This window comes from Gorilla gorilla, chromosome 10 (genome assembly GCF_029281585.2).
Source record: "Gorilla gorilla gorilla isolate KB3781 chromosome 10, NHGRI_mGorGor1-v2.1_pri, whole genome shotgun sequence".
NCBI classification, from domain to species: Eukaryota; Metazoa; Chordata; class Mammalia; order Primates; family Hominidae; genus Gorilla; species Gorilla gorilla.
In genome coordinates this window covers 60,924,277-60,940,933 of record NC_073234.2, presented here as the reverse complement: position 1 = coordinate 60,940,933, position 16,657 = coordinate 60,924,277, and the positions used below count along the sequence as shown (strand labels likewise).

The window sequence follows — 16,657 nt, the reverse complement described above, 5'->3', positions numbered from 1 at the left end:
GAGAATCTTCAGCTGTATTAGTTGATGCAGTTAAATAATATGTACTCTCCAGGCCCTCATACAATTGAAAGTTCAGGGTATCATTGCTGCTCTGCTTCTAATCCTTCCAGAAGTGATTGGTGCTAGGTGATGGAGTAACTATTAATTGATATAATGTGAGCCAAAACCAACAGTCACGAATAAGCAAAGGTTTTAAATTTAACTCCATTAAGTCTTGTGAAAAATTATTTTCAACATAGGTTATAACATACCTGTGACATCACATGAAATGCTGTAGTCAATTTGACATCATGGGGCAGAGAAGACAGAGTTGGAAATCAGAATTTTATAGACATCTAATGTGATAATAACATTAGTAGCTAAGATGCGGTAAGCTCTTTGACCAAGTTTCCAGAATGGATAAGACCTGGTTGAGATGAAAACTTTACACTATTTTTTTATATTAACTATCTTTTACTCTTTGCCTGAAATGTCCAACTCTAGTTGCTCGTGATTGCATGGGTCAGTCTCCAGAAGGTTGGACTTTAATATTACCCGTCGTCTTTTCCAAGACAAAATTGTATTCATTCTAACTCTTAGCCCCAAATTTTCTTTTTTAACCTTAATATCTAACATGATTAGGTTTATGGTAAATTATACTCAAACAGAAGAAGAGACTAATAGCAAGCAAAAGTCTTATATTTTCATTTGTTTTCATCCAAAAAGTAGAAAATATTTTCCAAACATTGGGAAACATTTTAGTCAGAAAAATAAATATCAATGATAAATAGAATAGAGAAAAATTTTAAAGCTGAGCTAAACCTCTATATGGTTTTAGGAAAATCAAAACTATTAAATAAATGGCAAGTACAACAAAATCCCATCAATTCTTATTTAACATATTTACATTTTGAAATAGTTAAAATATTCATATGATCATTGAGAGAATTCAGAATTGCCTTTAAGTAATTGTTCACATATACAAAAGAAAAGTCTCCAAAAATTGGGTCTTTGCCTGAGATAGATTTGTCTTAAAATTGAAATCATTCACTTATCAGATTTGACCTTTTTTTAAAGCATAACTTTGCTTTGTAATATTAGACTTATATGTTTTGATTTCCTTCTACAATGTCTCTTAACTTTAAGGGTCAAAGTGAGCACAGAATTTTTGATGCTTGACATAGTGGACATTTATATTTAAGGAAATTAGGACAAAAATTATTATAATGTAATCACATTTGAATAAGATTTCCTGTGCATTTTCTGGCAGATACCTCCACTCGGCCATGATTATATACCGAGACCTGAAACCCCACAATGTGCTGCTTTTCACCCTGTATCCCAATGCTGCCATCATTGCAAAGATTGCTGACTACGGCATTGCTCAGTACTGCTGTAGAATGGGGATAAAAACATCAGAGGGCACACCAGGTAGGTGATCAGGTCTGTCTCATAATTCTGTCTTCAGGATGGATAACCACTGACCTCAGATGTGAGTTCAGAAGAGTCAAAAGGAAAACAGAGTCTATCACATTGTGAACAGAGGTTTATTTTGTGAAAAAATGCAAGCATCACATTGTGATTTTTATCATTGTATTTTGTAGGAAAAAACAATTGATGTAATTTTTTCAGGGCAAAAACTGAATAAAAAGAAGAGAATGTTTGATATCAAGTTATATGTTTAAAAGTTAGATTTGTAGATTCTTTAGATACTCTAGAGGTCATAAAAAGTAACAGCAAAAACTTCAGTCTAGGTACTGTTGACACTTGTGAGGCAAATCAAATTCAGGTCCACAAATTCTTTTTCATAATTCTGAAACCCAAAGAACTCTGAAAATCCCAAGTTTTTTTTAAAAAATGACTAATTTGGTGTCAAAACCTCAGCAAGCTGACTTGATGCTTATTACAATCTTTATTTCTCATGCTCAGTGTGAATATGCATACATTTTGCTGCAGAAATATATACATGTTTGAGTACAGGGGGCTGGCCGTGACCCTACTGAGGGTTTCTGTACAAATCACTGTCTACCCCGTGGAATGTTACCTCCCTTTCTTAGTTCCCAATCCTGAAAAGCAGTTATGGTGCCAGTGATCTGTACAGACATGTTGTCTCAGACATCAGTTCGAGCAGGAAGTAAAATCATTTAGGGGTTGGCATTTGTTTGGAGTGTGGGGAACACTCTATCTTTAGGGAAACTTTATATAGTTAGTTATTTGTAAGTAAAATTACAGGTGGCTATACATCATCTTGCTGATTGCAACTCAATTAAATCACCGTGCCTGGCACAGAAGAAAATATGCTAGAGGATATCTCACTAGGGACAAGGTTCTAGTTCGTTTCCTGCCCACTCAACTTTTGTACTTAGATAAGCAAATGGCCCCAGATTCCAATGCCTGGTTTTATTTTTGCTCCAAATACATATATACTCTTTTGTTTTGGATAGTTACATTTTAGAAGTAGACTGTGTATTCTCATAAACACTTCAAAGTGTATGTTCTGGCTGAGAGTGTCTCTGTGTTGTTCAATAATAATAAAACTAATTATCATTTTTTGAGTACCTGCTGTGCGTCAGGCCCAGTGCCACGTATATTAGAGACAAGATCTCTTATCCTCATGCCAGGGCTGGAAGTTAGCTATTAGTTTCTCATTTGTCAAATGAGAAAACTGAGGCTCAGGGAGATTATATAACTTGCAGAATGTCACTCAGTAATTGGCCAAGATAAGAATTCAGTCTAAATGAGAACCAGATCCAGAGATATTTGGCTTTAAATTCTATAGTCTCTCCTAAACCATATGCAACTCTAACATGAAGAAACTTATTTAATCTTCACTATTAAAAAAGTCAAAACAAAACAACAGAGCCATGAATAGCAAATATTGTCAGTGAGAGGTTTGGAAAAACAGTCTTAAAGGATGAAATTCCATAGACCTCATATATTCCCACCTGGAAAAAGTGGGCATGGGACAGTGATTTTCTCTTGAAAGATCTGCTCATTTTTGTCATGGGACATGAAGGTGGACTGGACCACTCAGTTTCTTCTTTCTGCATCTCCCAACCCAGTCTTTCTGTTCATGGGATGAAAATCTGTTGTTCAAGCCTTGTCTGCTTAATTGGACAGTGGATCTCTCGGGTCCCTGTGGGCTGTGCGCTTGTACTTGAGCTCTGCTTCTTCACTCTGTGGTCTGGGCCAGCTAGCAGCCAGCTGAGTTCACCTTGGTTCAGACTCATGGCCTTTCATTTTCAGTATCTGACTTCCTGGTTTTGCTGAAAACCTGTCTAAAATGTAATATCCATCTGATTCTTCATACCAAGCCACACAATTCTTCCTGATCCCTTTTAATCTCCAATATTGAATGGTGGTAACATAAATATGGAGACAGATCATGTCAGAAACCCAGAGCCTAATCTTTTCTTTTCTGCCTACTCTTCTCACAGGCTGCTTAGTACTTTGTAAGCTTTTTTTTTTTTTCTGGCTGTAACCTAGATTTTCTCTTTATCATTACTCTATTTATTATTGTTAGAGCACTTCTGATTATCTCAGCCCTAAACTCTGCCTCCAATTTTAAATAACAATAACTCTCACTCCTGCTAATACTGCTACTACTACTACCATCACCAAACTTTTTCTTCCCCAAAGCAGTTCTGTTTGGGAAGGAAATAGTTCCCTCTCATACAATTTCAGTTATCTTCTTGTCTTTTCCGTTTAATGAATCTTCCTGTTAATGTTACATCTTTTAACGTGGAAACTTCTAGAGAAACAAAAGACGATGGATTTGTTAAACCTTTTGGGTGTATTTTTATACTAACTCTTACTGCAGTGTGTGCATTATGAGTGTAGGTCCATTACGGCTGTATTAGGAGCAGAACCTTCCAGAGCATGAGCGATGTGCTGGGCTTGTGCTTAGCTCTATCCATGAGTTGAGTATCTCAATCCTTAGGACCCTCTGACATATGTGCTATTATTATTTCTAGTCTATAGATACAGAGACTAAAGTTTAGAGAATATAGAAAAACATTTACAAGGTCCTATGGGACAAAAACTGTAGGACAAAATGCAAACCCAAGCAGCCTGAGAGCTGAGCTCCTGGTCCAGCACTGTGATAGCTGGGGACGCAGAGACAGAAACAATGCAATTACTGACAGGGACCATGGTGCTGTGTCTGTCCACATTTTGAAAATAATTATGGTTTGGGTATTTTCACCTTTAAATAACTTGGAGAGTTTCAACATTAACTCAGTCAAATGGATATATTTATATCATATCCTGCTGGGAGTGACAGTTAATTCTGGGTCCTGTGGCAATTGCACTTTTGACTGAGATGAATGCTGACTGATGGCTTTAACATTTAACTAATGCGGTAGTATTTAACACACCCATATAAATACTATAGTCTTCGGGTAAATAAAATGTTACTGGCTGGACATACATGAATATCTGATGGAGATTATGGAACATACTCTACTCATACTTTTCTGAAAGTAAAAAATAAAAGATATGTTTCAGTACACAATGTGATATATACTCAGACTTAATTCATAAATTTCTCTTATTCTTCATCTGCGGATCTTTTCTTTATTTACTTATTGCGTTTGTTAAAATGCAGGCTTCTCTGAAAAATTATTTTTAAAAATAGTTTTTAGACAATGAATCATATTTTCTCAAGTATTTTAACATTGTAATCATTATGATAATCATCCAAGGGGAAATTATACTTATTTTTTATTCATTTATTCATTCATTTGGCAACAATACATTGAACATTTACTAAGCACCAAACTGGCTCTACCACTTAATAGTGGCATGATGTTCATCAAGAAATTGTTAGTGCAATCAAGAACACTAGAAATTCATTGGATGAATTTAAAGAAGCTTTTAGAAGGGTATTATATTATAATTGAGGCACTTTATGAATATATAAATAATATTATGTTTTCATGCTAGAGATCATGCCAGTGAAGATATTTACTTTGAAAATGGGAAGATTAGAAGTTTAAAAGCATTTCCATATTGAAGTAAATATTCATTTCCATATCTTCACAGTTATCTGAGTTCTCTGACTCATTGTGAAAAAAAATTCCAACCTTCTTCACAGCTCTACCACCTTCGGATTGTTGCCTAGAGGGGTAAAAACTATTGTAAAAGGATGTGTGCACTGGATGAGAATTTAGAATTAGACGAAATGACCCCTAGAGTCTTTTCCTGCTTTAAGAGCCTGTGATTCCAAATTCTAACAGTACATTTATCAAGAAAAAAATATGCTGAACATTTAAATAGTTTTTGAATAGTACCTAGATATAATAGATACCTAATAAATGTGCTCAATGAATAATAAATAACTGGTTAAGATTTAAATAAGCCTCCGAAATCTCTTTCACATTCTAAGAAGGGAAGCATAAAGGTTGTTAATGAACTAGTGACTGTGTGGGTAGCTCATTATTTTTAAGTACTCTTGACTTTGCTGTGCATTATCTGTGTGGCCTTAGGAAAATACATACATTTCTGAAAGGATTATGTCATTTGTATGTAGATATGTCCTTATATCTACATATACATATCTACAGATATGTCCTTATCTGTCTACCACAGATGATTCTTGTGCAAATCAAATGAAATGTTCAATAAGGTGTCTGTAAAATAGTAGAGAGAGATGAATTAGGAGCTATTGTGATTTGTTTACATTATGTCACAGGTACACTTTATTAGGGATATGTTTTATCTTAATTACACAATTCTTTAACTTAGATTGTGAGAATTATATTATGGTTATATAGGAAAATGCCCTTATTCTAAGGAAATGTATAATATATTTAGGCCTGAAACATTGTATCTGTAACAATATAGTATGTAAATTATGCTAATTCACATGATAATTAATTATATGTAATTATATTAATATATTACTATGTACACAATATATTTACATGCATATATGTGGGGAAATGTTATCAGTTAGTGTAGTAGGGGTTATCATGCTCAAATTCGATGTCTCCATCCTTCCAACTCTTCATGCTTTTCCAGCCTGGTGAGGACTGCTGAGCTCCATCTTTTGCTGGTAGTCTCTCTGTCAAATAGAACTGTTTCCAAATTCAGTCATTTGCTCCTTGAAAGCTATGAATTCATACTTCATTATATTTTTCTGGCTGCATATTTAAATTACTTTAACAATCATATAAGTTCATTGTAAAAATTTTGGAAATAAAAAGGAAGATAAAATGCACAGATAATTTTAGCAAATGAAATAATAATTATATTGGGATGTATTTCTTCCTAGATTTTAATTATGTACATTCCCATCAACCTTTTATTTTGAAAATGTTTAAGCCTAAAGAATGGTTGAAAGAGTAGTACAGGCTGGGTGCAGTGGCTCCTGCCTGTAATCCCAACACTTTGGGAGGCCGAGGTGGGTGGATCACTTGAGGTCAGGAGTTCAAGACCAGCCTGACCAACATGGTGAAACCCTGTCACTACTAAAAATACAAAAATTAGCTGGGCACGGTGGTGGGCACCTGTAATCCCAGCTACTCGGGAGGCTGAGGCAGGAGAATCGCTTGAACCCAGGAGGCGGAGGTTGCAGTAAGCCAAGATCACAGCCCTGCACTCCAGCCTGGGCAAGAGAGTGAGACTCCATCTCAAAAAAAAAAAAAAAAAAAAAAAGAAAGAAGAAAGAGTAGTACAATATACATTCATACTCATATACCCGACGCATAAATTCATTGATTATTTACTTTTTGCCCTACTTGTTCTTTCTTGCTCTCTTTGCGTATGAATGAATCATTGAAATTAAGTTGTAGACATCATGCCATATCATCTCTGAACAGTGTGTATATTTCTTTAGAATAAGGATGTTTACTTACATAATCATAATACCATTATCACAGCTAAGAAAATTAATTCAGTTGTTTTTTTCCACATATTTGATAACTTTCTGTCTATCCACGATTATGTCTTACATATTCTTTTAATTTATGTCATAGCATATCATCTTAGAAAGTGATCCCTAAGTTACTGCATGGTATACATTGTTTAACCATTTCCCTTTGTGATTGGATGTCTTTAGGTTGTTTATATTTTTATTATTATCACAAATGTTGAAATCACTCTTTTTTTCCGAAGAATTTAAAAGTAATTTATCTGTCTTATGGAATAAAAGATTTATTTCCCCTTAAAAGAATTTCAGGCATGAACCCGAGAGAGAAGGCTTTTTTTTTGTTTTAGTTGTTGTTTTTATTTTTATTTTTTATTTTTTGGGTAGAAGGAGCAGAGAGACAAGTTCAAGAAATAATGAGAGTGTTAGAATTTTGTTCAGGTTAAAGTGAGTTGGAGTGAAGTTTAGAAATCTCCTTTCTACTCATCTCTCCTGTTTTTAAAACACTGTCCTGGAAATAGTTAATATTAGGAACGAGAAAAGTGATACAGGTTTTCCTAGTACACTTTATTTCTTAATTATGAAATTCTACTTAATAACTCACCATTGAATGTTTCTCCTTATTATCATTCAAGGTAATTTTATTGAAGATTGAAGATATTTATAATAAAGATTGAAGGATTTTATTGTCCTGTGTGGTCAACCTTGGGGGGTGAGATGTTATGAGACAGGACAATTAATTGACTTGATCAAGGTACCTTGTTATAAAAATAACACAGCCTGGTTTAGAACATCTCTTCCTGACTCTCTTATTTGGCATATAGCCTAAGTGTATGCCTCCTTGGATGTATGAACCCTGATGTTGGTCATATTTATTATTTTATCTGCTTACTTTCAGGGTTTCGTGCACCTGAAGTTGCCAGAGGAAATGTCATTTATAACCAACAGGCTGATGTTTATTCATTTGGTTTACTACTCTATGACATTTTGACAACTGGAGGTAGAATAGTAGAGGGTTTGAAGTTTCCAAATGAGTTTGATGAATTAGAAATACAAGGAAAATTACCTGGTAAGTTCTGTTTTCTCTACAATGAAGATTTTTTTTCTTAATATCAGCAGCTTCATTTTTATTTAATTGTAGTTGTATGCTTAATTCCTTAAACAGATGATCATTTTTTTGTTTAGTGCATAAATATTCTTAAATCCTGTGATATATTAATAAAAATCACCTGAAAAAGGTAGCAGTTTTAGGCTTTTTAAAAAATCCGAAATTAATATTGGTGTATTTAGTATTATATTTAGAAACATAGAGAAGGAAATTGCTGTTAGAACTCCACATTTGGTGATTTTTAATTTTCATAAAGAATTACTGTGTACTCATTATCCTGGAATGTTTTCGTTTTCTTGGAGTGAAATAATTTACATGCAGGAATGGAAGACTGAATGATCTATAATAATAATTTTTCGTAAGAATCGGTAAATGTGTATTTAATGTTATCAAAGCTCATTTGGAATGGTTGTCTCATGCTTTCAAGAAATTAGAGGACTTTATAATTCATTCCTTAACCATTACTTTAGTTCTCACCACAAAATAACATTTTAAATTTATTTAGCTCTTTCTCATATTTTCTGCTTTCCCTTTCATTTAAAAAATACTTTTGAGTGTACACGATCTGCCATGTACAGGAAATAGAGCTTTATCTTTTTTGGGTATAACTTCAAGATCATGGCAAAAGAAAACTTATTATTAATTGGATAAACCTTAGATATAATCTAGGTTATTTCCCTTATTTTACTAGTTTTCTAGTGAAAATATTCAGGTCTCTGCTGGGTACAGTGGCTTACGCCTGTAATCCCAGCACTTTGGGAGGCCCAGGCAGGCAGATCACTTGAGGCCAGGAGCTGGAGACCAGCCTGGCCAACATGGTGAAACCCTGTCTCTACTAAAAATACAAAAATTAGCTGGGCATGGTGGCACGTGCCTGTAGTCCTAGCTACCAAGGAGGCTGAGGCACGAGAATAGCTTGAACCTGGGAGGCTGCAGTGAGCCGAGATTGCGCCACTGCACTCCAGCCTAAGCAACAAAGTGAGACTCCATCTTAAAAAAAAAAAAAAATTCAGTTCTGTGTTCTGCATCAACCAGAATAAGCTACGCCTCTTATAAAAAACAAATGTGCACAAACCATCTGTGAGGACATAAGGTTTAAATGCTTGCTTACTTTGAGTATTAAAATAAAAAGTAGAAGCTTAATTATTATATGAGTAAAAGTGTTTCCAAAGTCTATTTGAAATTCAGGTACAGAATGAAAATCTGTTATTTTATTAAATTGTTATTTGGGTCTCTTTTTATTCCATAAAAAAAAATCTTTTCCACATCTCTTAGTGGAGATCAAGTTAACAAAATTAGCTTTAATTTTGTGATAAGTAAATTTACATAAATATAGGATTATGGAGATAATGTTTTTCTTTGCAATGTCTGGACCTTTTATAAACATTGAGAGGAAATATAACCATTCTTACTTATTTAGTATGCTAGCATGATATTTTTTAATGTTTTAGATCCAGTTAAAGAATATGGTTGTGCCCCATGGCCTATGGTTGAGAAATTAATTAAACAGTGTTTGAAAGAAAATCCTCAAGAAAGGCCTACTTCTGCCCAGGTATTCTTAAAGTTTTATTAATATTTTGTACAGAACATCATTTGCATATATGCATATATATATAATCTTCAAATATATATACTTAAACACATAAACACACAGAGACAGAATTAAAAATAGTTATAAGGCAAACCTCCTATAATTTTCACCATCCCAGTCACAAAAAAAGGACATTGCCAAAACCTCACGTGCTCCCATATGCCTGTCTCCTCTTCTCTTCTTTGAAATGCCTGCCCATTATTTTGCCCATTTTTCTGTTGACTCTTTTGCCTACAAATCAAATCAGAAAACAATTTTTATATATAACATACTAATCCTTTGTTGGTTTTATATGTTGCAATTTCTTTTTCGAGCTGGTGGCTTGCTTTTTAAATTTCCTGTAGGGTGCCCGTTAATGAATGGAATTTCTTAATTTTAATATATATAAATTTAACAATTCTTCTTTTTCCTTCTTTTCCTGGTTATTCCTATTTGGTCCTGTTGTACAGCCCATCTTTCTTTTAGAGCTACAAAAATATTTACCTGCAATTTCTTCAAACATTTTAAAAGTTTGCTTTTGACAAGTTTTTAATCCATTGGAATTGACATTTCTATCTGTATCCCATTCCTTTTTTTAATGTGGAAAACTAATTTTTTCAGGTTGATGTACTAAATGGCTTCTCCCCTTTTGTCCCATTGATCTGATGTGTCCATTTTGTAATTTATTAAAGATAATGTGCATATCCACATGTACACTGTCTTCCACTGATCAACTCATTTATTTTTCCTCCAGTATTACCCTGTTTTAATTCCTGTAGCTTTATAATGATCTCCTCTCCCTATTTATTTTTCTCATCCAGGAATATTTTAACCAGTCTTAGGCTTAGCTTTTCTATACAAAATTTAGAATCATGCTGTCAAATCTTATGAAAAACCACATTGTTGTTTGGATTGGTCTTGGATTGAATATGTTGACAATCTGGAGAGGATATCCTTATGATATTAAGTCTTTGTATTCTTTTTCTTATTTATTTATTTTGAGACAGGGTCTCACTCTGTCACCCAGGCTGGAGTGCAGTGGCAGGATCACAGCTCAATGCAGCTTTGACCTCCTGGGCTCAAGTGGTCCTGTCGCCTCAGTCTCCATCAGCCAATTGTGTGCCACCAGACCTGGTTAACTTTTCCTTTAATTTTTTTGTAGAGAAAGGGTCTCACTCTGTTGCCCAGGCTAGTCTTGAACTCCTGGCCTCAAGCAATCCTCCCGCCTAGACCTCCCAAAGTGCATGAGCCACTGCACCTGGCCAAGTCTTCCTATTCTGGAATGGCATGAATTCTCTCTGTTTACTTAGGTCTTCTCAAGCATCTTTCAATAAAGTTTTGTAATGCTACATACAGGTCTTGCATATCTTTTGCTGGATTTTCTTGCTGCAAATTGCTTTAAATGCAGTTCATGGCTTGAGATTTGTTTTTTAACTGCCCAGTTAATGTAAATCTGGTCTATGAATTGTATTGACAACAAGCTTGTGAATAGCAATTTTTCAGCAACCTTTTGCTCCCTCTCCCCCCTCCCTGCACAGTCCCAGAACAACTTTCCTTATATACCAATGAAGGTGGAAATGTGGACAGGTTGATTTCTCCTTCTTGTTTATGCTGAATATGCAGTCCTTTGGGGTCCCAGCTTTATAGGTACAGTCCCTTTACTAAGACTGTCTATCTTGGGAAGCCCCTAGACTCCAACTTCTCTCCCATGGGCCCCACAAAGCATCCAAGAGTATACATTTATTTTATCTCACTTCGTCTTGGCAGACAAATGTCTTCAGGGCAAGTCTGGCTTTAGGGGTCAACTGACCTCTCTGGTTTCTGTCTCTCACTGTGATTTCGGCCTGATAATTCCTTATGGTGTCAGATCTTCAATATTTTTAATACATTGTTTTTAAAAAAATCATTTAGCATTTTAAATTGTTTTTATTTGGAAGATTTGCCCAAATAACCTTGTCCACCATATTATCTGAAGGAGAACTCTTGTGATGTTTTACACTGATACACGTTTTAATAAATGTGGGTTATCTTTATGTTGTGAGCTCTTGATTTTGTATTACAATTAATTGGAAAAGTTTTAACTTTAAGTATTCTGATCAAAATAGTCAAGTACAACTGTAATGACTTTATCAAATATTACATAATTTTTTTCTACTTGGTTTACTTGTTTTTTAATTTAGGTTACCATCAATGTTAGTCACATGAACTTTTATATTTATGTCCACAGTAAAAATTTTTCATAGCTTGTTGTTTTTCTTTCTTGTTTTTTCATTTTCAATTATACTTCACCTATACTTAACAGAATACATAACAAATATGTATATATATGACAATATTAAAAAGCTTAGACATACTTATTTTATGTTTAAAATATAACATATACTAGGCAAGACAGGAAAACTCATCACTTTTATGAAATGAGGCACAGACAGAGTAATGGGCTTTCTTGGTGTCTCCTGAGTGGCGGGCAGGTGGCCATGTCACAGCTCTAATCCCAGTTTCCTGACTTCTGGTTCTGTTTTCTTATGGTGCCTTCACACTGTCTCTCCAGATCAAAAACAGAATCTAGAGATGACTTCTAAATTTTGTTACCAAAGACTGAAATTCCTGTTCCTTTCAACTACTAGAAGCTCAACTAAATTGTTGGCCCAAGGGTTTTTTCTCTCACTGGCAGTGGCTCTGCAATATAGAATTGCATGCAGAGTACCTCCTGACTCCGCTAAAATCCTGTTTAATTGACCCTTGAGATTTTCTTTTCAAGTTAAAAAAAATACTACACATACCAAAGAGTATCAAGCACAGTTTAAAAATACATATTTGTCTTTTCATGTAATTTTATCTGTAGTTTAGATTACTAATCTTGGTGATCTAGTTGGGTTCCAGTTTAACAGTTTTAGGTTTTGCTTGACAGAGCTATAACACTTCCAGATTTGATTTTTCAAGGGAAATGAGTTAACTCGATAAGTACTGTTTTGTTATCTTTAAACTTTCTCAGGTCTTTGACATTTTGAATTCAGCTGAATTAGTCTGTCTGACGAGACACATTTTATTACCTAAAAACATAACTGTTGAATGCATGGTTGCTACACATCATAACAGCAGGAATGCAAGCATTTGGCTGGGCTGTGGGCATACCGACAGAGGACAGCTCTCATTTCTTGACTTAAATACTGAAGGATACACTTCTGAGGTAAATCCAAATGCTCTTTAAATCTTTCATAATTTAAAGCATATACCAGTTGGAAAGTTACTTAGGAATAAATTAAATAAGAGCCAATGTAGGATTGTTATTCAATTAGCCTTCTGTTAGAACAAGAGTATTCAAGAGCAAATGTGTTTTGCTTTAGAATCACAGCATATGTCTTAGCTCAGGGTCCCCAGAAACAGAGCCTGAGATGGGTTATCTTGCACAAGTGATTTAAGGAAAGAGAATCTTAGAGGGAAGTAAAGGAAGCCAGAAAGGGCAGAGGAAAAAGCTCAGCAGAAATGTGGTTTCTGAAGAGGTCCAGCCTCAGTCTCTGCCCACAAGGAGCTCTGGAATATGAATAGTAGCACAGAATTTTCCCACCGCCAGGTAAGGGAGCCAGTCTTTCATTCTCACATATTGTTCAGTCATTGGCTGCAGTCTGCTGGGAGGTGGGGGTAGTGTAACTTTCAAGGCATTTCTGGGCAAGCTGCCTCCTGTCATCTGAGGGTATTCTGTGATAAATAGCACATCTCTGAACTATAGTAGCCAACACTCAGGGTAGCTGGGGATGGCGTACCTGATGGATAAAGGAGATCTGGACATGGCTCCTAAAAGTGGATCAATACATTGTGTTGGCAAATATAAGATAAATTTCTAGACTTCAAAGACAACCTAATATTTTGACTGCTGCCTGAAGATAAATATTGTGCCTCAACATTATTAGTTCCGAGGTTAAACAATCTTCTTTTTATTTTTATTTTTATTTTTTATTGATCATTCTTGGGTGTTTCTCGCAGAGGGGGATTTGGCAGGGTCATAGGACAATAGTGGAGGGAAGGTCAGCAGATAAACAAGTGAACAAAGGTCTCTGGTTTTCCTAGGCAGAGGACCCTGCGGCCTGGCCTTCCATAGTGTTTGTGTCCCTGGGTACTTGAGATTAGGGAGTGGTGATGACTCTTAACGAGCATGCTGCCTTCAAGCATCTGTTTAACAAAGCACAGCTTGCACCGCCCTTAATCCATTTAACCCTGAGTGGACACAGCACATGTTTCAGAGAGCACGGGGTTGGGGGTAAGGTTATAGATTAACAGCATCCCAAGGCAGAAGAATTTTTCTTAGTACAGAACAAAATGGAGTCTCCTATGTCTACTTCTTTCTACACAGACACAGCAACAATCTGATTTCTGTGTCTTTTCCCCACATTTCCCCCTTTTCTACTCGACAAAACCGCCAACGTCATCATGGCCCGTTCTCAATGAGCTGCTGGGTACACCTCCCAGACGGGGTGGCGGCCGGGCAGAGGGGCTCCTCACTTCCCAGAAGGGGTGGCCGGGCAGAGGCGCCCCCCACCTCCCGGATGGGGCGGCTGGCTGGGCGGGGGCTGCCCCCCACCTCCCTCCCGGACGGGGCAGCTGGCCAGGCAGGGGTTGCCCCCCACCTCCCAGACGGGGCGGTTGCCCAGCGGAGATTCTCCTCACTTCCCAGACGGGGCGGCTGCCGCGCTGAGGGGCTCCTCACTTCTCCGACGGGGTGGCTGCCGGGCGGAGGGGCTCCTCACTTCTCAGATGGGGCAGCTGCCAGGCAGAGGGGCTCCTCACTTCTCAGACAGGGTGGCCGGGCAGAGACGCTCCTCACCTCCCAGATGGGGTCACGGCTGGGCATAGGCGCTCCTCACATCCCAGACGGGGCGGCGGGGCAGAGGCGCTTCCCACATCTCAGACAATGGGCGGCCGGGCAGAGACGCTCCTCACTTTCTAGATGGGATGGCGGCCGGGAAGAGGCGCTCCTCACTTCCCAGACTGGGCAGCCGGGCAGAGGGGCTCCTCACATCCCAGACGATGGGCGGCCAGGCAGAGATGCTCCTCACTTCCCAGACGGGGTGGCGGCCGGGCAGAGGCTGCAATCTTGGCACTTTGGGAGGCCAAGGCAGGCGGCTGGGAGGTGGAGGTTGTAGGTAGCCGAGATCACGCCACTGCACTCCAGCCCAGGCAACTTTGAGCACGGAGTGAACGAGACTCCGTCTGCAATCCCGGCACCTCGGGAGGCCGAGGCTGGCAGATCACTTGCGGTTAGGAGCTGGAGACCAGCCCGGCCAACACAGCGAAACCCCGTCTCCACCAAAAAAATACGAAAACCCGTCAGGCGTGGCGGCGCGTGCCTGCAATGGCAGGCACTCTGCAGGCTGAGGCAGGAGAATCAGGCAGGGAGGTTGCAGTAAGCCGAGATGGTAGCAGTACAGTCCAGCTTCGGCTCGGCATCAGAGGGAGACCGTGGAAAGAGAGGGAGAGGGAGACCATGGGGAGAGGGAGATGGAGAGGGAGAGGGAGAGGGAGAGGAACAATCTTCTTATATGGTTTGAAGGAATGAGAATTCACACTGAAAAATAATTTTTAATTTTAGTTTCAGATGTCATCTTGATAGGCAAAACTTGTTTGCCAATTAACTCATTTATTGCTGAAAATTAAATAAAATTGACATTGTTTTTAAAAGTAATGCAAGAAAGCAAAAAGAGTTATGTTGATAACAGAATCCTTTATTCTGTACAAGTTCTAGTTGCTTAAGCTTAAATCAAATCCTGCTAAGTATATTTTCTTTTCTTAACAGGAAGTTGCTGATAGTAGAATATTGTGCTTAGCCTTGGTGCATCTTCCTGTTGAAAAGGAAAGCTGGATTGTGTCTGGGACACAGTCTGGTACTCTCCTGGTCATCAATACCGAAGATGGGAAAAAGAGACATACCCTAGAAAAGATGACTGATTCTGTCACTTGTTTGTATTGCAATTCCTTTTCCAAGCAAAGGTATGGTAGTGAGTTTGATCAATGGGGGAAATTACAGATCTTTTAAACGACTGAATTGTGTGCATAATTGTTATTGCATCAGCAAAGATTGTTCATTTTTAACCTATTTTCATTGGTTTGCATATATTAAAGGGAATTGTGGAAGGTCACAGAGATATTTGCTGTTTTTCTGAATACAGATCTAGCTGAGACATTTATAAAATAAGTCAACCATTTATTCAGGCCTACCAGCCCTGCTCCTGGTATTACCTCAACTGTGGCTCTACCTCTTTACTTCTCCTCAGATCAATGAATCTTTGTAGGGCCTCTTCAAGGATAAATTCTCATTCATTCATTCTTTGAAAATATATATATATATTTCATATATATATATATGAAACCCATTGTGTGCCAGGCTTAAACATACCAGTTATCTAACTACCAAATTAAGAAAAAAATTAAATAAATGAATTCATAAATTCTTAATAGGTGAAAATGACTTAGCTCTTATCAATTGCAGGGTTCTTGTCCCAAAGAAATATATCTACATAGCAAAATTTCAGGTGTGAGTTGTAGGTTGGTGTCTGTAATATTTGGGGCAGGATGATTTCCAGGAGGCATTAAGATTATACCCCATATATTTCTCTGGTTTAAGTTAGTATTGGAAAAAAAGTACTAGAAAAATGTGAAGCCTGTTTTTTGTACCCGAAATATGAACTCCACTGGCAGTTTCGGAGTTGAAATTATTTGAATATGGTCAAAGAAAAATTTCAATGGATGGAATTGGGCAAGGACGACTTTATTCAAGCCTATCACAACAGGGGAGAGAGATCAGACTGAACTAAACTCCACTGAAACAAAAGGTGGGAGAGTTTTAAGCACAGGGGTGAGCTAATGGAAACGTACTGGAGCACCTTGTTGGAAGGAAGTGGGAGCAGTTGTCAATGTGATTAGGCCATCTGTGTTTGCTAATTGTCCCTTCTTGAAGGTAGGCTCCTACTCTCCCACAGACACTGGGGAATTCCTTCCTTCCTTCCCTCCCTCCCTCCCTCCCTCCCTCCCTCCCTCCCTTCCTTCTTCTTCTTTTTTTTTTTTTTTGAAGGAGTTTTGCTCTTGTTGCCCAAGCTGGAGTGCAATGGCATGATCTTGGCTCACTGCAACTTCCACC

The 16,657-nt window shown here is 37.4% G+C and overlaps 1 protein-coding gene across 1 annotated transcript in view; it reads left to right on the top strand.

Annotated features, from left to right (window-relative positions):
* LRRK2 (leucine rich repeat kinase 2) overlaps positions 1-16,657 on the top strand; it is a 144,129-nt gene that overhangs the window by 114,740 nt on the left and 12,732 nt on the right. The window contains exons 41-45 of the mRNA XM_019039400.4: positions 1,250-1,410; positions 7,746-7,916; positions 9,407-9,507; positions 12,521-12,715; positions 15,317-15,510. Coding sequence (XP_018894945.3) covers positions 1,250-1,410; positions 7,746-7,916; positions 9,407-9,507; positions 12,521-12,715; positions 15,317-15,510 — 822 coding nt within the window. The remainder of the gene's footprint in view (positions 1-1,249; positions 1,411-7,745; positions 7,917-9,406; positions 9,508-12,520; positions 12,716-15,316; positions 15,511-16,657) is intronic.